We start from the raw sequence: 27950 nt of genomic DNA on the forward strand, positions 1-27950 counted from the left end.
CTGGGCTGTGTGGTCCTCTGTAAGCTGGGCGGTGTCTCCTTCTGTTAGCTGGGCTGTGTGTTCCTCTGTTAGCTGGGCTGTGTGTTCCACTGTTAGCTGGGCTGTGTGTTCCTCTGTTAGCTGGGCTGTGTCTCCCCCTGTTTGCTGGGCTGTGTCTTCCTCTCTTAGCTGGGCTGTGTTTCCCTCTGTTAAGTGGGGTGTGTCTCCCACTGTTAGCTGGGCTGTGTCTCCCTCTGTTAGCTGGGCTGTGTCTCCCTCTGTTAGCTGGGCTGTGTCTCCCTCTGTTAGCTGGGTGGTGTGATCCTCTGTTAGCTGGGCTGTGTGGTCCTCTGTTAGCTGGGCTATGTATCCCCCTGTCAGCTGGGCTGTGTCTCCCTCTTTTAGCTGGGCTGTGTGTTCCTCTGTTAGCTGGGCTGTGTCTCTGTTAGCTGGACTGTGTCTCCCTCTGTTAGCTGGGCTTTGTGGACCTCTGTAAGCTGGGCGGTGTCTCTCTCTGTTAGCTGGGCTGTGTGGACCTCTGTAAGTTGGGCGGTGTCCCCTCTGTTAGCTGGGCTGTGTGTTCCTCTGTTAGCCGGGGTGTGTCTCCCTCTGTTAGCTGGGCTGTGTCCCCCTCTGTTAGCTGGGCTGTGTGTTCCTCTGTTAGCTGGGCTTTGTCTCCCTCTGTTAGCTGGGCGGTGTGGTCCTCTGTTAGCTGGGCTGTGTGGTCCTCTGTTAGCTGGGCTGTGTCTCCCTCTGTTAGCTGGGTTGTGTGGTCCTCTGTTATGTGGGCTGTGTGGTCCTCTGTTAGCTGGGCTGTGTCTCTGTTAGCTGGGCTGTGTCTCCCTCTGTTAGCTGGGCTTTGTGGACCTCTGTAAGCTGGGCGGTGTCTCCCTCTGTTAGCTGGGCTGTGTCTCCCTCTGTTAGCTGGGCTTTGTCTCCCTCTGTTAGCTGGGCTGTGTGGACCACTGTAAGCTTGGCTGTGTCTCCCTCTGTTAGCTGGGCTGTGTCTCCCTCTGTTGGCTGGGCTGTGTGGTCCTCTGTAAGCTGGGCGGTGTCTCCCTCTGTTAGCTGGGCTGTGTGTTCCTCTGTTAGCTGGGCTGTGTGTTCCACTGTTAGCTGGGCTGTGTGGTCCTCTGTTAGCTGGGCTTTGTCTCCCTCTGTTAGCTGGGCTGTGTGGTCCTCTGTTATGTGGGCTGTGTGGTCCTCTGTTAGCTGGGCTGTGTCTCTGTTAGCTGGGCTGTGTCTCCTTCTGTTAGCTGGGCTTTGTGGACCTCTGTAAGCTGGGCGGTGTCTCCCTCTGTTAGCTGGGCTGTGTCTCCCTCTGTTAGCTGGGATGTGTGGACCACTGCAAGCTGGGCTGTGTCTCCCTCTGTTAGCTGGACTGTGTCTACCTCTGTTGGCTGGGCTGTGTGGTCCTCTGTAAGCTGGGTGGTGTCTCCCTCTGTTAGCTGGGCTGTGTGTTCCTCTGTTAGCTGGGCTGTGTGTTCCACTGTTAGCTGGGCTGTGTGTTCCTCTGTTAGCTGGGGTGTGTCTCCCTCTGTTAGCTGGGCTGTGTCCCCCTCTGTTAGCTGGGCTGTGTGTTCCGCTGTTAGCTGGGCTGTGTCTCCCCCTGTTAGCTGGGCTGTGTCTTCATCTCTTTGCTGGGCTGTGTTTCCCTCTGTTAAGTGAGGTGTGTCTCCCACTGTTAGCTGGGCTGTGTCTCCCTCTGTTAGCTGGGCTGTGTCTCCCTCTGTTAGCTGGGCTGTGTGGTCCTCTGTTAGCTGGGCTGTGTGTTCCTCTGTTAGCTGGGCTGTGTTTCCCTCTGTTAAGTGGGGTTGTGTCTCCCCCTGTTAGCTGGGCTGTGTCTCCCTCTGTTAGCTGGGCTGTGTCTCCCTCTGTTAGCTGGGCTGTGTCTCCCTCTGTTAGCTGGACTGTGTCTCCCTCTGTTAGCTGGGCTGTGTCTCCCTCTGTTAGCTGGGCTGTGTCTCCCTCTGTTAGCTGGGCTTAGTCTCCCTCTGTTAGCTGGGCTGTGTGGTCCTCTGTTAGCTGGGCTGTGTGGTCCTCTGTTATGTGGGCTGTGTGGTCCTCTTTTAGCTGGGCTGTGTCTCCCCTGTTAGCTGGGCTTTGTGGACCTCTGTAAGCTGGGCGGTGTCTCCCTCTGTTAGCTGGGCTGTGTCTCCCTCTGTTAGCTGGGCTGTGTCTCCCTCTGTTAGCTGGGCTGTGTGGACCACTGTAAGCTGGGCTGTGTCTCCCTCTGTTAGCTGGGCTGTGTCTCCCTCTGTTGGCTGGGCTGTGTGGTCCTCTGTAAGCTGGGCGGTGTCTCCCTCTGTTAGCTGGGCTGTGTGTTCCTCTGTTAGCTGGGCTGTGTCTCCTACTGTTAGCTGGGCTGTGTCTCCCACTGTTAGCTGGGCTGTGTTTGCCTCTGTTAAGTGGGGTGTGTCTCCCACTGTTAGCTGGGCTGTGTCTCCCTCTGTTAGCTGGGCTGTGTCTTCCTCTCTTAGCTGGGCTGTGTTTCCCTCTGTTAAGTGGTGTGTGTCTCCCACTGTTAGCTGTGCTGTGTCTCCCTCTGTTAGCTGGGCTGTGTCTCCCTCTGTTAGCTGGGCTGTGTCTCCCTCTGTTAGCTGGGCGGTGTGATCCTCTGTTAGCTGGGCTGTGTGGTCCTCTGTTAGCTGGGCTGTGTCTCCCCCTGTTAGCTGGACTGTGTCTCCTCTGTTAGCTGGGCTTTGTGGACCTCTGTAAGCTGGGCGGTGTCTCCCTCTGTTAGCTGGGCTGTGTCTCCCTCTTTTAGCTGGGCTGTGTCTCCCTCTGTTAGCTGGGCTGTGTGGACCACTGTAAGCTGGGCTGTGTCTCCCTCTGTTAGCTGGGCTGTGTCTCCCTCTGTTGGCTGGGCTGTGTGGTCCTCTGTAAGCTGGGCGGTGTCTCCCTCTGTAAGCTGGGCTGTGTGTTCCTCTGTTAGCTGGGCTGTGTCTCCTACTGTTAGCTGGGCTGTGTCTCCCTCTGTTAGCTGGGCTGTGTCTCCCTCTGTTAGCTGGGCTGTGTCTCCCTCTGTTAGCTGGGCTGTGTGTTCCTCTGTTAGCTGGGCTGTGTTTCCCTCTGTTAAGTGGGGTGTGTCTCCCTCTGTTAGCTGGGCTGTGTCTCCCTCTGTTAGCTGGGCTGTGTCTCCAACTGTTAGCTGGGTGGTGTGGTCCTCTGTTAGCTGGGCTGTGTCTCTGTTAGCTGGTCTGTTTCTCCCCTGTTAGCTGGGCTTTGTGGACCTCTGTAAGCTGGGCGGTGTCTCCCTCTGTTTGCTGTGCTGTGTTTCCCTCTGTTAGCTGGGCTGTGTCTCCCTCTGTTAGCTGGGCTGTGTGGACCACTGTAAGCTGGACTGTGTCTCCCTCTGTTAGCTGGGCTGTGTCTCCCTCTGTTGGCTGGGCTGTGTGGTCCTCTGTAAGCTGGGCGGTGTCTCCCTCTGTTAGCTGGGCTGTGTGGTCCTCTGTTAGCTGGGCTGTGTTTCCCTCTGTTAAGTGGGGTGTGTCTCCCTCTGTTAGCTGGGCTGTGTCTCCCTCTGTTAGCTGGGCTGTGTCTCCCTCTGTTAGCTGGGCAGTGTGGTCCTCTGTTAGCTGGGCTGTGTCTCTGTTAGCTGGTCTGTTTCTCCCCTGTTAGCTGGGCTTTGTGGACCTCTGTAAGCTGGGCGGTGTCTCCCTCTGTTTGCTGTGCTGTGTTTCCCTCTGTTAGCTGGGCTGTGTCTCCCTCTGTTAGCTGGGCTGTGAGGACCACTGTAAGCTGGACTGTGTCTCTCCCTGTTAGCTGGGCTGTGTCTCCCTCTGTTGGCTGGGCTGTGTGGTCCTCTGTAAGCTGGGCGGTGTCTCCCTCTGTTAGCTGGGCTGTGTGTTCCTCTGTTAGCTGGGCTGTGTGTTCCACTGTTAGCTGGGCTGTGTGTTCCTCTGTTAGCTGGGCTGTGTCTCCCCCTGTTTGCTGGGCTGTGTCTTCCTCTCTTAGCTGGGCTGTGTTTCCCTCTGTTAAGTGGGGTGTGTCTCCCACTGTTAGCTGGGCTGTGTCTCCCTCTGTTAGCTGGGCTGTGTCTCCCTCTGTTAGCTGGGCTGTGTCTCCCTCTGTTAGCTGGGTGGTGTGGTCCTCTGTTAGCTGGGCTGTGTGGTCCTCTGTTAGCTGGGCTATGTATCCCCCTGTCAGCTGGGCTGTGTCTCCCTCTGTTAGCTGGGCTGTGTGTTCCTCTGTTAGCTGGGCTGTGTCTCTGTTAGCTGGACTGTGTCTCCCTCTGTTAGCTGGGCTTTGTGGACCTCTGTAAGCTGGGCGGTGTCTCTCTCTGTTAGCTGGGCTGTGTGGACCTCTGTAAGTTGGGCGGTGTCCCCTCTGTTAGCTGGGCTGTGTGGTCCTCTGTTAGCTGGGCTGTGTGTTCCTCTGTTAGCTGGGCTGTGTGGTCCTCTGTTAGCTGGGCTGTGTGTTCCTCTATTAGCTGGGCTGTGTGTTCCTCTGTTAGCTGGGCTGTGTCTCGCTCTGTTAGCTGGGCTGTGTCTCCCTCTGTTAGCTGGGCTGTGTGGACATCTGTAAGTTGGGCGGTGTCTCCACCTGTTAGCTGGGCTGTGTCTCTGTTCGCTGGGCTGTGTCTCCTTCTGTTAGCTGGGCTGTGTGGACCACTGTAAGCTGGGCTGTGTCTCCCTCTGTTGGCTGGGCTGTGTGGACCTCTTTAAGCTGGGCGGTGTCTCCCTCTGTTAGCTGGGCTGTGTGGTCCTTTGTTAGCTGGGCTGTGTCTCCCCCTGTTTGCTGGGCTGTGTCTTCCTCTCTTAGCTGGGCTGTGTTTCCCTCTGTTAAGTGGGGTGTGTCTCCCACTGTTAGCTGGGCTGTGTCTCCCTCTGTTAGCTGGGCTGTGTCTCCCTCTGTTAGCTGGGCTGTGTCTCCCTCTGTTAGCTGGGTGGTGTGATCCTCTGTTAGCTGGGCTGTGTGGTCCTCTGTTAGCTGGGCTATGTATCCCCCTGTCAGCTGGGCTGTGTCTCCCTCTGTTAGCTGGGCTGTGTGTTCCTCTGTTAGCTGGGCTGTGTCTCTGTTAGCTGGACTGTGTCTCCCTCTGTTAGCTGGGCTTTGTGGACCTCTGTAAGCTGGGCGGTGTCTCTCTCTGTTAGCTGGGCTGTGTGGACCTCTGTAAGTTGGGCGGTGTCCCCTCTGTTAGCTGGGCTGTGTGGTCCTCTGTTAGCTGGGCTGTGTGTTCCTCTGTTAGCTGGGCTGTGTGGTCCTCTGTTAGCTGGGCTGTGTGTTCCTCTATTAGCTGGGCTGTGTTCCTCTGTTAGCTGGGCTGTGTCTCGCTCTGTTAGCTGGGCTGTGTCTCCCTCTGTTAGCTGGGCTGTGTGGACATCTGTAAGTTGGGCGGTGTCTCCACCTGTTAGCTGGGCTGTGTGTTCCTCTGTTAGCTGGGCTGTGTGTGCCGCTGTTAGCTGGGCTGTGTGTTCCTCTGTTAGCTGGGCTGTGTCTCTGTTCGCTGGGCTGTGTCTCCTTCTGTTAGCTGGGCTGTGTGGACCACTGTAAGCTGGGCTGTGTCTCCCTTTGTTAGCTGGGCTGTGTCTCCCTCTGTTGGCTGGGCGGTGTCTCCCTCTGTTAGCTGGGCTGTGTTTCCCTCTGTTAGCTGGGCTGTGTCTCCCTCTGTTGGCTGGGCTGTGTGGACCTCTTTAAGCTGGGCGGTGTCTCCCTCTGTTAGCTGGGCTGTGTGGTCCTCTGTTAGCTGGGCTGTGTGTTCTTCTGTTAGCTGGGCTGTGTGTTCCGCTGTTAGCTGGGCTTTGTGGTCCTCTGTTAGCTGGGCTGTGTCTTCCTCTGTTAGCTGGGCTGTGTGGTCCTCTGTTAGCTGGGCTGTGTCTTCCTCTGTTAGCTGGGCTGTGTGTTCCTCTGTTAGCTGGGCTGTGTCCCTCTGTTGGCTGGGCTGTGTGGACCTCTTTAAGCTGGGCGGTGTGTTCCTCTGTTACCTGGGCTGTGTTCCTCTGTTAGCTGGGCTGTGTGGTCCTCTGTTAGCTGGGCTGTGTGGTCCTCTGTTAGCTGGGCTGTGTGTTCCACTGTTAGCTGGGCTGTGTGTTCCGCTGTTAGCTGGGCTTTGTGGTCCTCTGTTAGCTGGGCTGTGTGTTCCTCTGTTAGCTGGGCTGTGTGGTCCTCTGTTAGCTGGGCTGTGTGGTCCTCTGTTAGCTGGGCTGTGTGGTCCTCTGTTAGCTGGGCTGTGTGTTCCTCTGTTAGCTGGGCTGTGTTCCTCTGTTAGCTGGGCTGTGTGGTCCTCTGTTAGCTGGGCTGTGTGGTCCTCTGTTAGCTGGGCTGTGTGTTCCTCTGTTAGCTGGGCTGTGTGTTCCTCTGTTAGCTGGGCTGTGTGGTCCTCTGTTAGCTGGGCTGTGTGTTCCTCTGTTAGCTGGGCTGTGTGTTCCTCTGTTAGCTGGGCTGTGTGGTCCTCTGTTAGCTGGGCTGTGTGTTCCTCTATTAGCTGGGCTGTGTTCCTCTGTTAGCTGGGCTGTGTCTCGCTCTGTTAGCTGGGCTGTGTCTCCCTCTGTTAGCTGGGCTGTGTGGACATCTGTAAGTTGGGCGGTGTCTCCACCTGTTAGCTGGGCTGTGTGTTCCTCTGTTAGCTGGGCTGTGTGTTCCGCTGTTAGCTGGGCTGTGTGTTCCTCTGTTAGCTGGGCTGTGTCTCTGTTCGCTGGGCTGTGTCTCCTTCTGTTAGCTGGGCTGTGTGGACCACTGTAAGCTGGGCTGTGTCTCCCTTTGTTAGCTGGGCTGTGTCTCCCTCTGTTGGCTGGGCGGTGTCTCCCTCTGTCAGCTGGGCTGTGTTTCCCTCTGTTAGCTGGGCTGTGTCTCCCTCTGTTGGCTGGGCTGTGTGGACCTCTTTAAGCTGGGCGGTGTCTCCCTCTGTTAGCTGGGCTGTGTGGTCCTCTGTTAGCTGGGCTGTGTGTTCTTCTGTTAGCTGGGCTGTGTGTTCCGCTGTTAGCTGGGCTTTGTGGTCCTCTGTTAGCTGGGCTGTGTGGTCCTCTGTTAGCTGGGCTGTGTGGTCCTCTGTTAGCTGGGCTGTGTGGTCCTCTGTTAGCTGGGCTGTGTGTTCCACTGTTAGCTGGGCTGTGTGTTCCGCTGTTAGCTGGGCTTTGTGGTCCTCTGTTAGCTGGGCTGTGTGTTCCTCTGTTAGCTGGGCTGTGTGGTCCTCTGTTAGCTGGGCTGTGTGGTCCTCTGTTAGCTGGGCTGTGTGGTCCTCTGTTAGCTGGGCTGTGTGTTCCTCTGTTAGCTGGGCTGTGTTCCTCTGTTAGCTGGGCTGTGTGGTCCTCTGTTAGCTGGGCTGTGTGGTCCTCTGTTAGCTGGGCTGTGTGTTCCTCTGTTAGCTGGGCTGTGTTCCTCTGTTAGCTGGGCTGTGTGGTCCTCTGTTAGCTGGGCTGTGTGTTCCTCTGTTAGCTGGGCTGTGTGGTCCTCTGTTAGCTGGGCTGTGTGTTCCTCTGTTAGCTGGGCTGTGTGGTCCTCTGTTAGCTGGGCTGTGTGTTCCTCTGTTAGCTGGGCTGTGTGGTCCTCTGTTAGCTGGGCTGTGTTCCTCTGTTAGCTGGGCTGTGTGGTCCTCTGTTAGCTGGGCTGTGTGTTCCTCTGTTAGCTGGGCTGTGTGGTCCTCTGTTAGCTGGGCTGTGTGGTCCTCTGTTAGCTGGGCTGTGTGTTCCTCTGTTAGCTGGGCTGTGTGTTCCGCTGTTAGCTGGGCTTTGTGGTCCTCTGTTAGCTGGGCTGTGTGTTCCTCTGTTAGCTGGACTGTGTCTCCCACTGTTAGCTGGGCTGTGTGGTCCTCTGTTAGCTGGGCTGTGTGGTCCTCTGTTAGCTGGGCTGTGTGTTCCTCTGTTAGCTGGGCTGTGTGTTCCTCTGTTAGCTGGACTGTGTCTCCCACTGTTAGCTGGGCTGTGTGGTCCTCTGTTAGCTGGGCTGTGTGGTCCTCTGTTAGCTGGGCTGTGTGTTCCTCTGTTAGCTGGGCTGTGTGGTCCTCTGTTAGCTGGACTGTGTCTCCCTCTGTTAGCTGGGCTGTGTGGTCCTCTGTTAGCTGGGCTGTGTGGTCCTCTGTTAGCTGGGCTGTGTGGTCCTCTGTTAGCTGGGCTGTGTGTTCCTCTGTTAGCTGGGCTGTGTGGTCCTCTGTTACCTGGGCTGTGTGTTCCTCTGTTAGCTGGGCTGTGTCTCCCTCTGTTAGCTGGGCTGTGTGGTCCTCTGTTAGCTGGGCTGTGTGGTCCTCTGTTAGCTGGGCTGTGTGTTCCTCTGTTAGCTGGGCTGTGTGGTCCTCTGTTAGCTGGGCTGTGTTCCTCTGTTAGCTGGGCTGTGTGGTCCTCTGTTAGCTGGGCTGTGTGTTCCTCTGTTAGCTGGGCTGTGTGGTCCTCTGTTAGCTGGGCTGTGTGGTCCTCTGTTAGCTGGGCTGTGTGTTCCTCTGTTAGCTGGGCTGTGTGTTCCGCTGTTAGCTGGGCTTTGTGGTCCTCTGTTAGCTGGGCTGTGGTCCTCTGTTAGCTGGGCTGTGTGTTCCTCTGTTAGCTGGACTGTGTCTCCCACTGTTAGCTGGGCTGTGTGGTCCTCTGTTAGCTGGGCTGTGTGGTCCTCTGTTAGCTGGGCTGTGTGTTCCTCTGTTAGCTGGGCTGTGTGTTCCTCTGTTAGCTGGACTGTGTCTCCCACTGTTAGCTGGGCTGTGTGGTCCTCTGTTAGCTGGGCTGTGTGGTCCTCTGTTAGCTGGGCTGTGTGTTCCTCTGTTAGCTGGGCTGTGTGGTCCTCTGTTAGCTGGACTGTGTCTCCCTCTGTTAGCTGGGCTGTGTGGTCCTCTGTTAGCTGGGCTGTGTGGTCCTCTGTTAGCTGGGCTGTGTGGTCCTCTGTTAGCTGGGCTGTGTGTTCCTCTGTTAGCTGGGCTGTGTGGTCCTCTGTTACCTGGGCTGTGTGTTCCTCTGTTAGCTGGGCTGTGTCTCCCTCTGTTAGCTGGGCTGTGTGGTCCTCTGTTAGCTTGGCTGTGTGGTCCTCTGTTAGCTGGGCTGTGTGGTCCTCTGTTAGCTGGGCTGTGTGGTCCTCTGTTAGCTGGACTGTGTCTCCCTCTGTTAGCTGGGCTGTGTGGTCCTCTGTTAGCTGGGCTGTGTGGTCCTCTGTTAGCTGGGCTGTGTGTTCCTCTCTCTGCTCCTTAAGTTCTCTCACCTCAGTATGGAGTAATGCCAGCTCTCTCTTACAGTCTTCTATCTCCCTCTCCAGGTCTTGTTGGGTGGGTGTTTTGTTATTCTGTTCTGTCTGGATTGACTGGACTAGCTGTCTGAGCTCCACCATTTCTTTCTCTAGCTCTCTGAATATATCTTTCTCAACAAGGGAGGAGCAGTGCAGTTGTGGGACCTGGGTGTGTTCAGTGCTGTGAGGGCGACTTACCTCATCTGCAGGGCAGTTTTAAGAGGAGGTATAATCAGACTCCTTCGGGGTGGGGGAGTCATCACCAAGTGAGAGCTTCTCCTGTGGTGCTCTCTCTTTGATTCTATGGAAGTCCTGCTGAGCTGCTCCTGTGGTGCTCTCTCTTTGATTCTATCGATGTCCTGCTGAGCTTCTCCTGTGGTGCTCTCTCTTTGATTCTGTGGAAGTCCTGCTGAAAGGGTTTTAAGCTGCTCCTGTGGTGCTACCTCTTTGATTCTATCGATGTCCTGCTGAGCTTCTCCTGTGGTGCTCTCTCTTTGATTCTGTCGATGTCCTGCTGAGCTTCTCCTGCTGTGCTACCTCTTTGATTCTATCGATGTCCTGCTGAAAGGGTTTAAAGCTTCTCCTGTGGTGCTCTCTCTTTGATTCTGTGGAAGTCCTGCTGAGCTTCTCCTGTGGTGCTCTCTCTTTGATTCTGTGGAAGTCCTGCTGAGCTTCTCCTGTGGTGCTCTCTCTTTGATTCTGTGGAAGTCCTGCTGAGCTTCTCCTGTGGTGCTCTCTCTTTGATTCTGTGGAAGTCCTGCTGAGCTGCTCCTGTGGTGCTCTCTCTTTGATTCTGTGGAAGTCCTGCTGAGCTGCTCCTGTGGTGCTCTCTCTTTGATTCTATCGATGTCCTGCTGAGCTTCTCCTGCTGTGCTACCTCTTTGATTCTGTGGAAGTCCTGCTGAGCTTCTCCTGTGGTGCTCTCTCTTTGATTCTGTGGAAGTCCTGCTGAAAGAGTTTAAAGCTGCTCCTGCTGTGCTCTCTCTTTGATTCTGTGGAAGTCCTGCTGAGCTGCTCCTGTGGTGCTACCTCTTTGATTCTATCGATGTCCTGCTGAGCTTCTCCTGCTGTGCTACCTCTTTGATTCTGTGGAAGTCCTGCTGAGCTTCTCCTGCTGTGCTACCTCTTTGATTCTGTGGAAGTCCTGCTGAGCTTCTCCTGCTGTGCTACCTCTTTGATTCTATCGATGTCCTGCTGAGCTGCTCCTGTGGTACTCTCTCTTTGATTCTATCGATGTCCTGCTGAGCTTCTCCTGTGGTGCTACCTCTTTGATTCTATCGATGTCCTGCTGAGCTGCTCCTGTGGTGCTCTCTCTTTGATTCTGTGGAAGTCCTGCTGAGCTTCTCCTGTGGTGCTACCTCTTTGATTCTATCGATGTCCTGCTGAGCTGCTCCTGTGGTGCTCTCTCTTTGATTCTATCGATGTCCTGCTGAGCTTCTCCTGTGGTGCTACCTCTTTGATTCTATCGATGTCCTGCTGAGCTGCTCCTGTGGTGCTCTCTCTTTGATTCTGTGGAAGTCCTGCTGAGCTTCTCCTGTGGTGCTACCTCTTTGATTCTATCGATGTCCTGCTGAGCTTCTCCTGTGGTGCTCTCTCTTTGATTCTGTGGAAATCCTGCTGAGCTTCTCCTGTGGTGCTACCTCTTTGATTCTATCGATGTCCTGCTGAGCTGCTCCTGTGGTGCTCTCTCTTTGATTCTATCGATGTCCTGCTGAGCTTCTCCTGTGGTGCTACCTCTTTGATTCTATCGATCTCCTGCAGAGCTGCTCCTGTGGTGCTCTCTCTTTGATTCTGTGGAAGTCCTGCTGAGCTTCTCCTGTGGTGCTACCTCTTTGATTCTATCGATGTCCTGCTGAGCTGCTCCTGTGGTGCTCTCTCTTTGATTCTGTGGAAGTCCTGCTGAGCTTCTCCTGTGGTGCTACCTCTTTGATTCTGTGGAAGTCCTGCTGAGCTTCTCCTGTGGTGCTCTCTCTTTGATTCTATGGAAGTCCTGCTGAGCTTCTCCTGTGGTGCTCTCTCTTTGATTCTATGGAAGTCCTGCTGAGCTTCTCCTGCTGTGCTACCTCTTTGATTCTGTGGAAGTCCTGCTGAGCTTCTCCTGCTGTGCTACCTCTTTGATTCTGTGGAAGTCCTGCTGAGCTTCTCCTGCTGTGCTACCTCTTTGATTCTATCGATGTCCTGCTGAGCTGCTCCTGTGGTACTCTCTCTTTGATTCTATCGATGTCCTGCTGAGCTTCTCCTGTGGTGCTACCTCTTTGATTCTATCGATGTCCTGCTGAGCTGCTCCTGTGGTGCTCTCTCTTTGATTCTGTGGAAGTCCTGCTGAGCTTCTCCTGTGGTGCTACCTCTTTGATTCTATCGATGTCCTGCTGAGCTGCTCCTGTGGTGCTCTCTCTTTGATTCTATCGATGTCCTGCTGAGCTTCTCCTGTGGTGCTACCTCTTTGATTCTATCGATGTCCTGCTGAGCTGCTCCTGTGGTGCTCTCTCTTTGATTCTGTGGAAGTCCTGCTGAGCTTCTCCTGTGGTGCTACCTCTTTGATTCTATCGATGTCCTGCTGAGCTTCTCCTGTGGTGCTCTCTCTTTGATTCTGTGGAAATCCTGCTGAGCTTCTCCTGTGGTGCTACCTCTTTGATTCTATCGATGTCCTGCTGAGCTGCTCCTGTGGTGCTCTCTCTTTGATTCTATCGATGTCCTGCTGAGCTTCTCCTGTGGTGCTACCTCTTTGATTCTATCGATGTCCTGCTGAGCTGCTCCTGTGGTGCTCTCTCTTTGATTCTGTGGAAGTCCTGCTGAGCTTCTCCTGTGGTGCTACCTCTTTGATTCTATCGATGTCCTGCTGAGCTGCTCCTGTGGTGCTCTCTCTTTGATTCTGTGGAAGTCCTGCTGAGCTTCTCCTGTGGTGCTACCTCTTTGATTCTGTGGAAGTCCTGCTGAGCTTCTCCTGTGGTGCTCTCTCTTTGATTCTATGGAAGTCCTGCTGAGCTTCTCCTGTGGTGCTCTCTCTTTGATTCTATGGAAGTCCTGCTGAGCTTCTCCTGTGGTGCTACCTCTTTGATTCTATGGAAGTCCTGCTGAGCTTCTCCTGTGGTGCTCTCTCTTTGATTCTGTGGAAGTCCTGCTGAGCTTCTCCTGTGGTGCTCTCTCTTTGATTCTGTGGAAGTCCTGCTGAGCTTCTCCTGTGGTGCTCTCTCTTTGATTCTGTGGAAGTCCTGCTGAAAGGGTTTAAAGCTGCTCCTGTGGTGCTCTCTCTTTGATTCTGTGGAAGTCCTGCTGAGCTTCTCCTGTGGTGCTCTCTCTTTGATTCTGTGGAAGTCCTGCTGAAAGAGTTTAAAGCTGCTCCTGCTGTGCTACCTCTTTGATTCTGTGGAAGTCCTGCTGAGCTTCTCCTGTGGTGCTCTCTCTTTGATTCTGTGGAAGTCCTGCTGAGCTTCTCCTGCTGTGCTACCTCTTTGATTCTGTGGAAGTCCTGCTGAGCTGCTCCTGTGGTGCTCTCTCTTTGATTCTGTGGAAGTCCTGCTGAAAGAGTTTAAAGCTGCTCCTGCTGTGCTACCTCTTTGATTCTGTGGAAGTCCTGCTGAAATGGTTTAAAGCTTCTCCTGTGGTGCTCTCTCTTTGATTCTGTTGAAGTCCTGCTGAGCTTCTCCTGTGGTGCTACCTCTTTGATTCTATCGATGTCCTGCTGAGCTGCTCCTGTGGTGCTCTCTCTTTTATTCTATGGAAGTCCTGCTGAAAGGGTTTATAGCTTCTCCTGTGGTGCTCTCTCTTTGATTCTGTGGAAGTCCTGCTGAAAGGGTTTAAAGCTGCCCTGCACCACCACTGTTCTATTGTTGTACAGGTTGACAGAAGGTGTCTCAGTCTCAGGGTCCTCGTTTTACACTATTCTGGTGTTCCACCCTCCACCAATAGCCTCTCTCTTAAAAGGGGGATAGTGTGCTCTTATAGCTGTGTGCCATGCCCAGGGATGGTCTGTGTGGAAGATTTAAATTGTTTTTTGTATCAGTCAGCAAAAAGTGTCTCTGGATTGTCATTTTTTCTAAACCATGTAAGTCCGTTAAGAACACTATCTTATTTACAATGACCGCCTACCCCAGCCAAACCCTAACCTGGGCGACATGGGTGTTACGATTCTCGTTGCACGGCCTGGACCAAAACGCTGCATGGTAAGTGTTCATAATTCTTTATTACTCATAATCACTCAAACAAAATAACAAAGTGAAAAAATGAACAGTACTGTAAGGCAAATAAACTATACAGAAAACAACTACCCACCAAACACAGGTGGGAAAAAGGCTGCCTAACTATGATTCCCAATCAGAGACAACGATAGACAGCTGCCTCTGATTGGGAACCACACTCGGCCAAAATCAAAGAAATAGAAAACATAGATATAAAGAAACTAGAATTCCCACCTTAGTCACACCCTAGTCTAACCAAAATAGAGAATAAAAGCCTCTCTATGGCCAGGGCGTGACAACGGTGCCAATTGTGCACCGCCCTACGGGACTCCCAAACACTGCCGGTTGTGATACAGCCTGGAATCGAGCCAGGGTCTGTAGTGACACCTCTAGCACTGAGATGCATTGCCTTAGACCCCTGCGCCACTCGGGAGCCCTTGGGAGTCCATGAGGAGCTCTTTATACTCATTCCATGCCTTGTCATTTTTAATATCCAAGGGGTACTGTACTGTGGTGACCTCTGCACAGGACAATGCCATGGAGCAGGGGGCCAAAGATGCCTCTGCATTTTCATAGGTGAGGTACTCTGCTGCCATTGTTAGGCTCAGGGAGGGTAGTATCCTGTATATGTCCTGATGACATAGTGAAGGTTATGTTATAGAGGATAGTATTGTGTATATGTCCTGGTGACATAGTGAAGGTTATGTTGTTGAGGGTAGTATCCTCTATATGTCCTGGTGACATAGTGAAGGTTATGTTCTGGAGGGTAGTATCCTGTATATGTCCTGTTGACATAGTGAAGGTTATGTTGTGGAGGGCAGCATCCTGTATATGTCCTGGTGACATAGTGAAGGTTATGTTGTGGAGTGTAGTATCCTGTATATGTCCTGATGACATAGTGAAGGTTATGTTATAGAGGATAGTATTGTGTATATGTCCTGGTGACATAGTGAAGGTTATGTTATAGAGGATAGTATCCTGTGTATGTCCTGGTGACATAGTGAAGGTTATGTTGTGGAGGGTAGTATCCTCTATATGTCCTGGTGACATAGTGAAGGTTATGTTATAGAGGATAGTATCCTGTATATGTCCTGGTGACATAGTGAAGGTTATGTTGTGGAGGGTAGTATCCTCTATATGTCCTGGTGACATAGTGAAGGTTATGTTATAGAGGATAGTATCCTGTATATGTCCTGGTGACATAGTGAAGGTTATGTTGTGGAGGGTAGTATTGTGTATATGTCCTGGTGACATAGTGAGGGTTATGTTGTGGAGGGTAGTATCCTCTATATGTCCTGGTGACATAGTGAAGGTTATGTTGTGGAGGGTAGTATCCTGTATATGTCCTGGTGACATAGTGAAGGTTATGTTGTGGAGGGTAGTATCCTGTATATGTCCTGGTGACATAGTGAAGGTTATGTTGTGGAGGGTAGTATCCTGTATATGTCCTGGTGACATAGTGAAGGTTATGTTGTGGAGGGTAGTATCCTGTATATGTCCTGATGACATAGTGAAGGTTATGTTATAGAGGATAGTATTGTGTATATGTCCTGGTGACATAGTGAAGGTTATGTTGTGGAGGGTAGTATCCTGTATATGTCCTGGTGACATAGTGAAGGTTATGTTGTGGAGTGTAGTATCCTGTATATGTCCTGATGACATAGTGAAGGTTATGTTATAGAGGATAGTATTGTGTATATGTCCTGGTGACATAGTGAAGGTTATGTTGTGGAGGGTAGTATCCTGTATATGTCCTGGTGACATAGTGAAGGTTATGTTGTGGAGTGTAGTATCCTGTATATGTCCTGATGACATAGTGAAGGTTATGTTATAGAGGATAGTATTGTGTATATGTCCTGGTGACATAGTGAAGGTTATGTTATAGAGGATAGTATCCTGTATATGTCCTGGTGACATAGTGAAGGTTATGTTGTGGAGGGTAGTATCCTCTATATGTCCTGGTGACATAGTGAAGGTTATGTTATAGAGGATAGTATCCTGTATATGTCCTGGTGACATAGTGAAGGTTATGTTGTGGAGGGTAGTATCCTCTATATGTCCTGGTGACATAGTGAAGGTTATGTTATAGAGGATAGTATCCTGTATATGTCCTGGTGACATAGTGAAGGTTATGTTGTGGAGGGTAGTATTGTGTATATGTCCTGGTGACATAGTGAGGGTTATGTTGTGGAGGGTAGTATCCTCTATATGTCCTGGTGACATAGTGAAGGTTATGTTGTGGAGGGTAGTATCCTCTATATGTCCTGGTGACATAGTGAAGGTTATGTTGTGGAGGGTAGTATTGTGTATATGTCCTGGTGACATAGTGAGGGTTATGTTGTGGAGGGTAGTATCCTCTATATGTCCTGGTGACATAGTGAAGGTTATGTTATAGAGGATAGTATTGTGTATATGTCCTGGTGACATAGTGAAGGTTATGTTATAGAGGATAGTATTGTGTATATGTCCTGGTGACATAGTGAAGGTTATGTTATAGAGGATAGTATTGTGTATATGTCCTGGTGACATAGTGAAGGTTATGTTATAGAGGATAGTATTGTGTATATGTCCTGGTGACATAGTGAAGGTTATGTTATAGAGGATAGTATTGTGTATATGTCCTGGTGACATAGTGAAGGTTATGTTATAGAGGATAGTATTGTGTATATGTCCTGGTGACATAGTGAAGGTTATGTTATAGAGGATAGTATTGTGTATATGTCCTGATGACATAGTGAAGGTTATGTTATAGAGGATAGTATTGTGTATATGTCCTGGTGACATAGTGAAGGTTATGTTATAGAGGATAGTATTGTGTATATGTCCTGGTGACATAGTGAAGGTTATGTTGTGGAGGGTAGTATCCTGTATATGTCCTGGTGACATAGTGAAGGTTATGTTGTGGAGTGTAGTATCCTGTATATGTCCTGATGACATAGTGAAGGTTATGTTATAGAGGATAGTATTGTGTATATGTCCTGGTGACATAGTGAAGGTTATGTTATAGAGGATAGTATCCTGTATATGTCCTGGTGACATAGTGAAGGTTATGTTGTGGAGGGTAGTATCCTCTATATGTCCTGGTGACATAGTGAAGGTTATGTTATAGAGGATAGTATCCTGTATATGTCCTGGTGACATAGTGAAGGTTATGTTGTGGAGGGTAGTATCCTCTATATGTCCTGGTGACCTTGTGAAGGTTATGTTATAGAGGATAGTATCCTGTATATGTCCTGGTGACATAGTGAAGGTTATGTTGTGGAGGGTAGTATTGTGTATATGTCCTGGTGACATAGTGAGGGTTATGTTGTGGAGGGTAGTATCCTCTATATGTCCTGGTGACATAGTGAAGGTTATGTTGTGGAGGGTAGTATCCTCTATATGTCCTGGTGACATAGTGAAGGTTATGTTGTGGAGGGTAGTATTGTGTATATGTCCTGGTGACATAGTGAGGGTTATGTTGTGGAGGGTAGTATCCTCTATATGTCCTGGTGACATAGTGAAGGTTATGTTATAGAGGATAGTATTGTGTATATGTCCTGGTGACATAGTGAAGGTTATGTTATAGAGGATAGTATTGTGTATATGTCCTGGTGACATAGTGAAGGTTATGTTATAGAGGATAGTATTGTGTATATGTCCTGGTGACATAGTGAAGGTTATGTTATAGAGGATAGTATTGTGTATATGTCCTGGTGACATAGTGAAGGTTATGTTATAGAGGATAGTATTGTGTATATGTCCTGGTGACATAGTGAAGGTTATGTTATAGAGGATAGTATTGTGTATATGTCCTGGTGACATAGTGAAGGTTATGTTATAGAGGATAGTATTGTGTATATGTCCTGGTGACATAGTGAAGGTTATGTTATAGAGGATAGTATTGTGTATATGTCCTGGTGACATAGTGAAGGTTATGTTATAGAGGATAGTATTGTGTATATGTCCTGGTGACATAGTGAAGGTTATGTTATAGAGGATAGTATTGTGTATATGTCCTGGTGACATAGTGAAGGCTATGTTATAGAGGATAGTATTGTGTATATGTCCTGGTGACATAGTGAAGGTTATGTTATAGAGGATAGTATTGTGTATATGTCCTGGTGACATAGTGTTGTGGAGGGTAGTATCCTCTATATGTCCTTGTAAAATAAAAAAAAGCATTTTTATCCAACTCTAAATCTATCTTTTTGTAGACAAACGCTGAAAGATTCAGTAGTTCATCTGCTCATGACCTGCTCTTTCTCTCTCTCCTCCCTTCAATCTCATATTGCGCAAGTGAACAGCAAACTTGGTTTCAAAAACAAATAAAGCACCTCACAACACAATGCCTCTCCGTATGTGACCTACTTGTGTGTATGTACTGACATGTATGTGTAACTGATAGATGCTAAGTCTTTTGTCTGCAATGTCATTTAACATTATGTGTAGTACTCAAGTTAGACAAGCTGTTGCCATTGACCGACTAATGGGGATCATAATACATCTAATCAAAAACCTCACTCACTCACTCACTCACTCACTCACTCACTCACTCACTCACTCCTCTCTCACTCTGTCCCTCTCACTCACTCACTCACTCACTCACTCACTCACTCACTCACTCACTCACTCACTCACTCACTCCTTCTCTCTCATTCTGTTCCTCTCTCTCTCACTCACCCCCTGCTCTCTCTCTCATGCTAGTCCTCTGCGGTCTCTGCTGCTCTTAACGTAAATTAATCTGTGTTTGATCTTTATTTCTCTCTGTCTATTCACCTAACCCTGTTCACTTCTAATCATTCATCTGAAGCACCATCACATGTGCCTGTAAGGTGCTTCAGATGTTTACAAAGGCTTTGGGATATTTCCACCTTTTCTTCCTGCTTGGTCTAAAACACTGTTTTAAAGCTGGCATATTGGTGATTCTGGGGTGTTGTGTAAAGAGAACTCTGCTTCCATGTTGATAAGCCGACCTCCTTCATACAAACCATATTTGATGTTTGGCAATGCTGGAACACCGGCCAGAATTCAATCATAGGCACATTGTCGACAAGCGCACCTCATTTTACTTTTGAAGGTAATTTATTCTGGAACCAAGATCTGCAGTGTTCACGGTGAATTCGATCTCCGAGAACATAGCATTGCATATGAAAGGTGCATCAAGGCAGTGGGCCTTTGATTGAATCCTGGCCATCCTCTTGATATTGGGATTCATTAGCAATAACTTACTGCATTACTAAACTCAAAGCATGCATTACTACAAAAATGCACTCTTCACAGTGATAATGTTGATTTCAACAAAAATAATCCTAGAAGAAATAGTCAAAATCCGCTTTGTCAGTTTACGAGTAGTGATGTGAAGCCAGGTGTGATGTAATGACGGATATGGGATGATGGCTGTCTGTCTGTCTGTCTGTCTGTCTGTCTGTCTGTCCTCCGCAGGAGATAAATCCTCATCATTCCTGGATCGACACTCATCGTGCTGAGCAGCTGCTCTTCTACCAGGCCAACTGTCAGTCAAGGTGAGACCTCATTTACAGAGGACTATGTGTGTAGTGGTTGGATGGTGGATGCTGAGGTCACATGGTAACATCGTAGACTTAGAAAGACGTCACATCATTGTATCTGTACCATTATGGCGTCTGTGAGAGCATGGGCAGCGCCATTGAGGCAAACAAACTGAAAGGGTGCATACTGCCACCTGGAGGGTGTTGTTTGAACAGGTTTAAAGCCTAGGTTGGTGATTTAATGCCCCCAGAGTTATGAAATATTTCCTCACCAGTATAATTCATTGGCTGATCCCTCCTGAAGACCTGGATGGAATCATGTGGTCCTTCCCGTAAGATATCCCACTCCATTGACCACTTCAAAATGGGAATCTATGAATTAATATGAGTTAATGTGATGTTATTAAAAAAAGTTCTGTCTGTCTGTTTGTGTCACAGTCCAGAGATGAGTCCACTCAACGTGCCTCAGATTAGAATTGAGATGGACCCTGATGACAACGGTTACCGCTGGAAGAGCCGAGGGTCTGAGACCTCTCTGTAGCCCCTACTTCTCAACAGCCCCAAGACCCTCGTCCATGCCCCAAGACCCTCGTCCACGCCCTAAGACCCTAGTCCACGCCTCAAGACCCTCCTCGATGCCCTGGGACCCTACTCCATGACCCAAGACCCTCGTCCATGCCCTGATACCTTCATCCTTGCCCCGAGATCCTCCTCCATGCACCAAGACCCTACTTCATGCCCAAAGACCCTCCTCCATGCCCCAAGACCCTCCTCCATGGCCCAAAACCCTCCTCCATGCCCCAAGACCCTCCTCCATGCCCGAGACCCTCCTCCATGCTCCTCCATGCCCCGAGATCCTCCTCCATGCACCGAGACCCTCCTCCATGCCCTGACACCCTCCTCCATGCCCCAAGACCCTCCTCCATGCCCCAAGACCCTCCTCCATGGCCCAATACCCTCCTCCATGCCCCGAGACCCTCCTCAATGCCCCGAGACACTCCTCCATGCTCCTCCATGCCCCGAGACCCTCCTCCATGCCCTGACACCATCCTCCATGCCCGACACCCTCCTCGATGCCCTGAGACCCTTCTCCATGCCCCAAGACCCTCCTTCATGCCCTGGGACCCTCCTCCATGCCCCAAGACCCTCCCCCATGTCCCAAGACCCTCCTCCATGCCCCAAGACCCTCCTCTATGCCCTGGGACCCTACTCCATGCACAAAGACTATCCTCCATGCACCAAGACCCTCCTTCATGCCCTGGGACCCTCCTCCATGCCCCAAGACCCTCCTCCATGCGCTGGGACCCTCCTCCATGTCCTGAGACACTCCTCCATGCCCTGGGACCCTCCTCCATTCACCAGGACCCTCCTCCATGCCCCAAGACCCTCCTCCATGCCCCAAGACCCTCCTCCATGCCCCAGGACCCTACTCCATGCATCAAGACTATCCTCCATGCACCAAGACCCTCCTCCATGCCCCAAGACCCTCCTCCATGCCCTGGGACCCTCCTCCATGCCCCAAGACCCTCCTCCATGCCCCAAGACTATCCTCCATGCACCAAGACCCTCCTCCCTGCCCTGGGATGCTCCCCCATGCCCCGAGACTATCCTCCATGCCCCAAGACCCTCCTCCATGCCCTGGGACACTCCTCCATGCCCCAAGACCCTCCTCCATGCCTAGAGACTATCCTCCATGCGCCAAGACCCTCCTCCATGCACCAAGACCCTCCTCCATGCCCCGAGACCCTCCTCCATGCCCCGAGACCCTCCTCCATGCCCCGAGACCCTCCTCCATGCCCCAAGACCCTCCTCCATGCCCCAAGACCCTCCTCACACAAACACTCAACACCAACAATACTCACACTTGAAATGTTTTAAACAATTATTATTTGCTTTATGTTTTCCAAAAGCCAATAATGAAAACTAGTGATTATCTGAAACTTGACTTGGTCAATCGAGGAGTTGAGCCTCCCAGGGATCAACCAATAGGAAGAGGACAACATGGTTTCATCGCTAAATCCTAACCAATAGGAAGTGGAGAACATTGTTTCATCACTAGGTCTTTCAGTTTTCACAGCTACTACTGTAGGTTCATCTGTCTTCCTTATTCTGAAGTGTCTGACACATCTAACCCCTTTCTGTTGTTCTACTGTTCTATGGTTCTACAGTTCTTATACTGTTCTAAAGTTCTTTGGTTCTACTGTTCTATGGTCCTACTGTTCTACGGCTCTATGGTTCTGCTGTTCTACTGTTCTTCTGTTCTACGTTTCTGTTGTTCTTTGTAATTCATCCACAGTTGTGTTCTCATTATTAGAGAAGCATGTTGAACCCATTTTGCTCTTTTTTTATATATAGTTCTTTGTCTCAATTATTAGAAGTAGAAAAGGAATTGCGGAAAAGAATAGTTTGATTGATTTTGTAGCTCTACCTCTTATTTTAGCTGCCAGACGGTGTGAGTTCATTTCTCTAGATGGACACAGCATGGAATATAGTTAATATGTCTTCTGTTCTTTTACGTCTTGTAAAATATATTCAAGAGATTAAATATAATATAACATCAGAGAAATACATGTGACATAGAAATATAATATAATTATTACAATATAAGTTCATTCACTTTTAAACAATGTTTGATATTTTGTTTGTCTAGATGCAGATTTTATATCACTTTTTCCCACTGGAGTTGTGATTGCAACACTTTACTGTTAACTGTAATGACACACGGATACTGCAGCACTCAGCGAGACTTCATTTCAATGTCCTATTTCATTGGTCAGACTTAAGGCTGCTCTGCAACATGTCAGATCCAACCAAACTGAAGCTATTCTTCCTCTATTTTGAACAATTATTATTTTGTACTTGTGTTAAATATCCACCATAATGTATGTTTGATAAGGGGAAGAGGTTTCAGACTCCAGTCTTCCCAATGTAACCTGCATGTCGTACTAATAACTGGTCTACTCCAGACTCCAGTCTTCCCAATGTAACCTGCATGTCAGACTAAGACCTCCATCCCAAAGTCTGAAGGTCATACCATGACCAATGTCATCTGTGCACAGCTTGCAGATGTGCTATTGCTTCTGACCACAGAACATTGGCCTCCATTTTCTTTCAATTTCCTGAGAGTTCTACATGTGGAATTGTCAGAGTTAGTGGATACCCAGCATGTGATCTATTGTCCATGGCTGACGTTTGTTATGGTGTGCCATGTCCTTTACAGAGAGAGTTTGGACAGCGGTTCAGCTGACATAGTGATGCTGTTTCTGAACACCACCCATTCATAATGATGGCTGTTTTATCTAATAGCATCATAATGTTGACTGATTGTTTAAATGACTGTCTGGCTGACTGACTAACCGACTGTGTACATAACCGTTTGACTGACTGTCTAAATTACTATCTGACTGGCTAAATGACTGTTTAAAGGACTGACTGACTGTCTAAATTAATGTCTGACTGACTGACGGACGGACTGTCTAAATTACTGACTGACTGTCTAAATGACTCTCTGACTGACTGTCTAAATTACTCTCTGACTGACTGTCTAAATTACTGTCTGATTGACTGACTGTCTGACTCTAAATGACTCTGACTGACTAACTAAATGACTGACTGGCTGTCTAAATGACTGTCCAACCGACTGACTGTCTAAATTACTTTCTGACTGACTGTTTGACTGTCTGGCTGTCTGGCTGACTGTCTAAATGACTGTCTAACCGACTGACTGTCTAAAATACTTTCTGACTGACTGTTTGACTGTCTGGCTGACTGTCTAAATGACTGTGCACGTTCGAGCGGTTCACTTTTATCAAGTTTCCGTTAGTCAGTCAGACAGTCATTTAGAAAGATCCTGCAGCCATCACATGCATTGAGGGTGGGTCTATTGTCAACCAATCATTAGGGTGTTTTTGTTTCACCCACGCCAACATGACAAAGGACGTGACTGAAACAGGAACCAACTTTTCCACGATTCATGTATAAAGTGTATATTTAAGTGATAATGCCTGAGAAGTCGATGCTTGGATGGGTGTTGTTAACGTGCCAAAATATCCTCCAAACACCGGCTTCGAGGCCATTATCACTTTTATATAACAGGTTACCAACACATTCATATAATGATTGACATTTTAATTAAAAACTTTATTTTGATGAATTTATTTATACCTTCATCCTTCCATGAGATAAAGTCCAGACGCAAATCTAAGGTTGCTACCCAAGCCGTCTGGTCGTTCGTTCTTTCGGTTCGGTTGCCAGAGACGCGACCCAATCGTTGAGTCTTTATGTTCTGTATGTTTTTGTTCTAAATGTTCCACTGCCATACTGGCTGGAAACGTTCTTATCCCTTGCTTGCTAGCTAACCAAATACAGCTAACTCACAGTTATGTCAAACAGTACAGCCAGAATAACATCAAAGTAGCTGCAATTACGTTTGTTTAAGCTATTTTTTGTGACATTTATTTGGATACATCCATTGCAATGAACTAATGGTGAGCTATTTCGCCTGGAATAGAAAATGTGCTCTCTCGTCAAGACACTGTTGTTCAGAGTAGCTGCAAAGACTGCAAACTAGCTGCTTTTCGTTTCGTTTTACCTGTTTTCTATTGACATTTCTCAGTATATATCCATAAAATGATGCCAGCTGATTCATGACTGAGAAAAGCTGCCTGCCTGCCTGTCTGTCTCGTCCTGACTCCCGACACGTTCAATACTATGGGACTTCTGGAGATTGAATTTAACATTGAAACAATGTTGCAAATTTCAGAGTGACAGACAGCAAGGTTTATACAAATCTCCACTGTTGAAATCTAAATGTCAGTCTAAAAGACATGTGAGATAATGTCTAGATGCTTTTTATAGTGGAGATCAAGTTTATAAATTGCCGGCTGGGCTGATGAGACATTGGATGGCGCAGTCAGATGGAACAGAGTAAATAGGCATTTTAACGTCCTAGCGTTGGCCGCTGGTAACTTGTGGAATAGACAACGTCTAGAATGTGGTTTTAACCAATCAGCATCCAGGATTAGAACCACCTGTTGTATAAGTACAATTGTATATATTTCGGGCTCTCTTTCACCAATTGATAGCACAATGTAAACACATATATTTACAGTTTGTGAGTGTGTGATATGGGGGTTGGAGAAATGTTTATCTCAACATTATAAAGAGCAACTTTTATAAACAATGGAAACACTGCCATGTTGTACTGAGCTTTGCTGTCCTAAAACCACATCCGTGTCTGACTCCAACTTCACTCCTCAACTTTCGTCTACAGTCGGTTGCTTTCATCTTACCACAAACGAGCCCACTTTCTGACTGACTGACTGACTGTCTGACTGGCTGTCTGACTGGCTGACACTGTCTGTCTGTCTGACTTCACTGCTCAAGCTCACTCTGTATCCAGTCAGTCTTGACCAGTGAGTCTGGCCCCATATTCGGAAAGCATCTCAGAGTAGGAGTGCTGATCTAGGATCAGTTCCTTCCAGTGTATGTTATCCTATTAATTATGATGGACAAACCGATTAGATTAGTAGTCCTACTGTGAGATCCATTCCAGTGTATGTTATCCTATTAATTATGATGGACAAACTGATCCTAGATCAGTAGTCCTACTCTGAGATCCTTTATGATTACGGTCCAGGTTTCTCCTCTATATATCTGTACATACATAACCGCATGTTGGACCACCAAGATGCAATAGGTAAACTTTTATCTTTGTCAATGTGTTCATTTGTTTCTTTCAAGATATCTGTAGATCAACACGTAACAGTATGCTACATACTGTATTTTCAGAATCACTGTTTTAACCATAGTCAGTGGAAATGAGTGTAACTTATGTCTGGGACATATTATGGAGGAAGTTAGTTCAACTTGATTGAAGTACATTAAGCATGATTCTAAAACATGTAACATGCAAAAAAGTGTTAAATTAAAAAGTTAATTTTAGTTTGTTCCATACTAACCATTTTTAATTGAATTTTGTGATTTTTAGGACAAAACCGGTGAAATTACTAATTTTAGAATTTATATTTTTCAAATGAAATGCATATTAAAAATAAACTGAATTTATCAAAAGAGCATGGTATGTTTTCTTAAATCTTTACGAAGCAATGTGTACATGTTTGTTCAAAACCAGCACTGCCACTAGGAGTGGCAGGTGCACTAGTGGTTGGCCCATTGTGCCAGTAACTGAGAGGTTGCCGGTTTGAATCCCTGAGCTGACAAGGTACAAATCTGTTGTTCTGCTCCTGAACAAAGCAGTTAACCCACTGTTCCTAGGCCGTCATTGTAAATACTAACTTGTTCTTATCTGACTTGCCAAGTTAATTAAATAAATAAAAAAACACTAAAATTCAACAACTAGTCAGCAATGCCTTGATTAGATGAAACAGGTGAGTAAATGCTGGGCTGGAACAAAAACATACACTCAAGGATGGATTGAGAAAAAATACTTACATAACACTAATAGGATGTTAAACACCATACACTATACACCACACATACAGTGCCTTGCGAAAGTATTCGGCCCCCTTGAACTTTGCGACCTTTTGCCACATTTCAGGCTTCAAACATAAAGATATAAAACTGTATTTTTTTGTGAAGAATCAACAACAAGTGGGACACAATCATGAAGTGGAACGACATTTATTGGATATTTCAAACTTTTTTAACAAATCAAAAACTGAAAAATTGGGCGTGCAAAATTATTCAGCCCCCTTAAGTTAATACTTTGTAGCGCCACCTTTTGCTGCGATTACAGCTGTAAGTCGCTTGGGGTATGTCTCTATCAGTTTTGCACATCGAGAGACTGACATTTTTTCCCATTCCTCCTTGCAAAACAGCTCGAGCTCAGTGAGGTTGGATGGAGAGCATTTGTGAACAGCAGTTTTCAGTTCTTTCCACGGATTCTCGATTGGATTCAGGTCTGGACTTTGACTTGGCCATTCTAACACCTGGATATGTTTATTTTTGAACCATTCCATTGTAGATTTTTTTGGAAGACAAATCTCCGTCCCAGTCTCAGGTCTTTTGCAGACTCCATCAGGTTTTCTTCCAGAATGGTCCTGTATTTGGCTCCATCCATCTTCCCATCAATTTTAACCATCTTCCCTGTCCCTGCTGAAGAAAAGCAGGCCCAAACCATGATGCTGCCACCACCATGTTTGAAAGTGGGGATGGTGTGTTCAGGGTGATGAGCTGTGTTGCTTTTACACCAAACATAACGTTTTGCATTGTTGCCAAAAAGTTCAATTTTGGTTTCATCTGACCAGAGCACCTTCTTCCACATGTTTGGTGTGTCTCCCAGGTGGCTTGTGGCAAACTTTAAACAACACTTTTTATGGATATCTTTAAGAAATGGCTTTCTTCTTGCCACTCTTCCATAAAGGCCAGATTTGTGCAATATACGACTGATTGTTGTCCTATGGACAGAGTCTTCCACCTCAGCTGTAGATCTCTGCAGTTCATCCAGAGTGATCATGGGCCTCTTGGCTGCATCGCTGATCAGTCTTCTCCTTGTATGAGCTGAAAGTTTAGAGGGACGGCCAGGTCTTGGTAGATTTGCAGTGGTCTGATACTCCTTCCATTTCAATATTATCGCTTGCACAGTGCTCCTTGGGATGTTTAAAGCTTGGGAAATCTTTTTGTATCCAAATCCGGCTTTAAACTTCTTCACAACAGTATCTCGGACCTGCCTGGTGTGTTCCTTGTTCTTCATGATGCTCTCTGCGCTTTTGACGGACCTCTGAGACTATCACAGTGCAGGTGCATTTATACGGAGACTTGATTACACACAGGTGGATTGTATTTATCATCATTAGTCATTTAGGTCAACATTGGATCATTCAGAGATCCTCACTGAACTTCTGGAGAGAGTTTGCTGCACTGAAAGTAAAGGGGCTGAATAATTTTGCACACCCAATCTTTCAGTTTTTGATTTGTTAAAAAAGTTTGAAATATCCAATAAATGTCGTTCCACTTCATGATTGTGTCCCACTTGTTGTTGATTCTTCACAAAAAAATACAGTTTTATATCTTTATGTTTGAAACCTGAAATGTGGCAAAAGGTCGCAAAGTTCAAGGGGGCCGAATACTTTCGCAAAGCACTGTAGTGCATACTATACACTACATACAGTACCAGTGCATACTATACACTAAACTACATAGTAGTGTATATAAATCACTAGTGCATACTATGAACTACAATGCACTATATACTAGGGCATGTTCTACACTACACACGTGACAAATTTGATTTGATTCTGTAACCGTAAAAGCCTTGGTTTCATGCATGTTGACATTAGAAGCCTCCTCCCTAAGTTTGTTTTACTCACTAATTTAGTACACTCTGCCAACCCGGATGTCCTAGCCGTGTTTGAATCCTGGCTGAGGAAGACCACCAAAAACCCTGAAATTTCCATCCCTAACTATAAACATTTTCGACAAGATAGATCTGCCAAAGGGGGCGGAGTTGCAATATACTGCAGAGATAGCCTGCAGAGTTTTGTCATACTATCCAGGTCTTTGTCCGAACAATTTGAGCTTCTACTTTTAAAAATCCACCTTTTCAGAAACAAGTCTCTCACCATTGCCGCTTGCTATAGACCACTTTCTGCCCCCAGCTGTGTTCTGGACACCATATGTGAATTGATTGCCCCCATCTATCTTCAGAGCTCGTGCTGTTAGATGACCTAAACTGGGACATGCTTAACACCCCGGCCGTCCTAGAATCTAAGCTAGATGCCCTCAATCTCACACAAATTATCAATGAACCTAACAGGTACAACCCCAAATCCGTAAACATGGGCACCCTCATAGATATCTTCCCCAACCTGCCCTCCAAATACACCTCTGCAGTCTAAAACCAGGATCTCAGCGATCACTGCCTCACTGCCTGTGTCCGTAATGGGTCTGCGGTCAAACGACCACCCCTCATCAGCGTCAAACGCTCCCTAAAACACTTCAGCGAGCAGGCCTTTCTAATCGACCTGGCCCGGGTGTCCTGGTTGGATATTGACCTCATACCGTCAGTGGAGGATGCCTGGTTATTCTTAAAATGTGCCTTCCTCAACATCTTAAATAAGCATGCCACATTCAAAAAATGTAGAACCAGGAACAGAAAAAGGCCTTGGTTCACTCCAGACTTCACTGTTCATGACCAGCACAA

At 48.1% G+C, this 27950-nt stretch overlaps 1 protein-coding gene across 6 annotated transcripts in view; it reads left to right on the plus strand.

The window, feature by feature from the left end:
• LOC139410542 (electrogenic sodium bicarbonate cotransporter 1-like) overlaps positions 1-24862 on the plus strand; it is a 362813-nt gene extending 337951 nt beyond the window's left edge. For all 6 annotated transcript variants that reach the window (XM_071155809.1, XM_071155807.1, XM_071155806.1 and 3 more), the window contains 2 exons: positions 18723-18802; positions 19226-24862. In XM_071155809.1, coding sequence (XP_071011910.1) covers positions 18723-18802; positions 19226-19328 — 183 coding nt within the window. In that variant the 3' untranslated portion in view covers positions 19329-24862. The remainder of the gene's footprint in view (positions 1-18722; positions 18803-19225) is intronic.
• Positions 24863-27950: the final 3088 nt, after the last annotated feature.

Source organism: Oncorhynchus clarkii, chromosome 6 (assembly GCF_045791955.1).
Source record: "Oncorhynchus clarkii lewisi isolate Uvic-CL-2024 chromosome 6, UVic_Ocla_1.0, whole genome shotgun sequence".
Taxonomy (NCBI): Eukaryota; Metazoa; Chordata; class Actinopteri; order Salmoniformes; family Salmonidae; genus Oncorhynchus; species Oncorhynchus clarkii.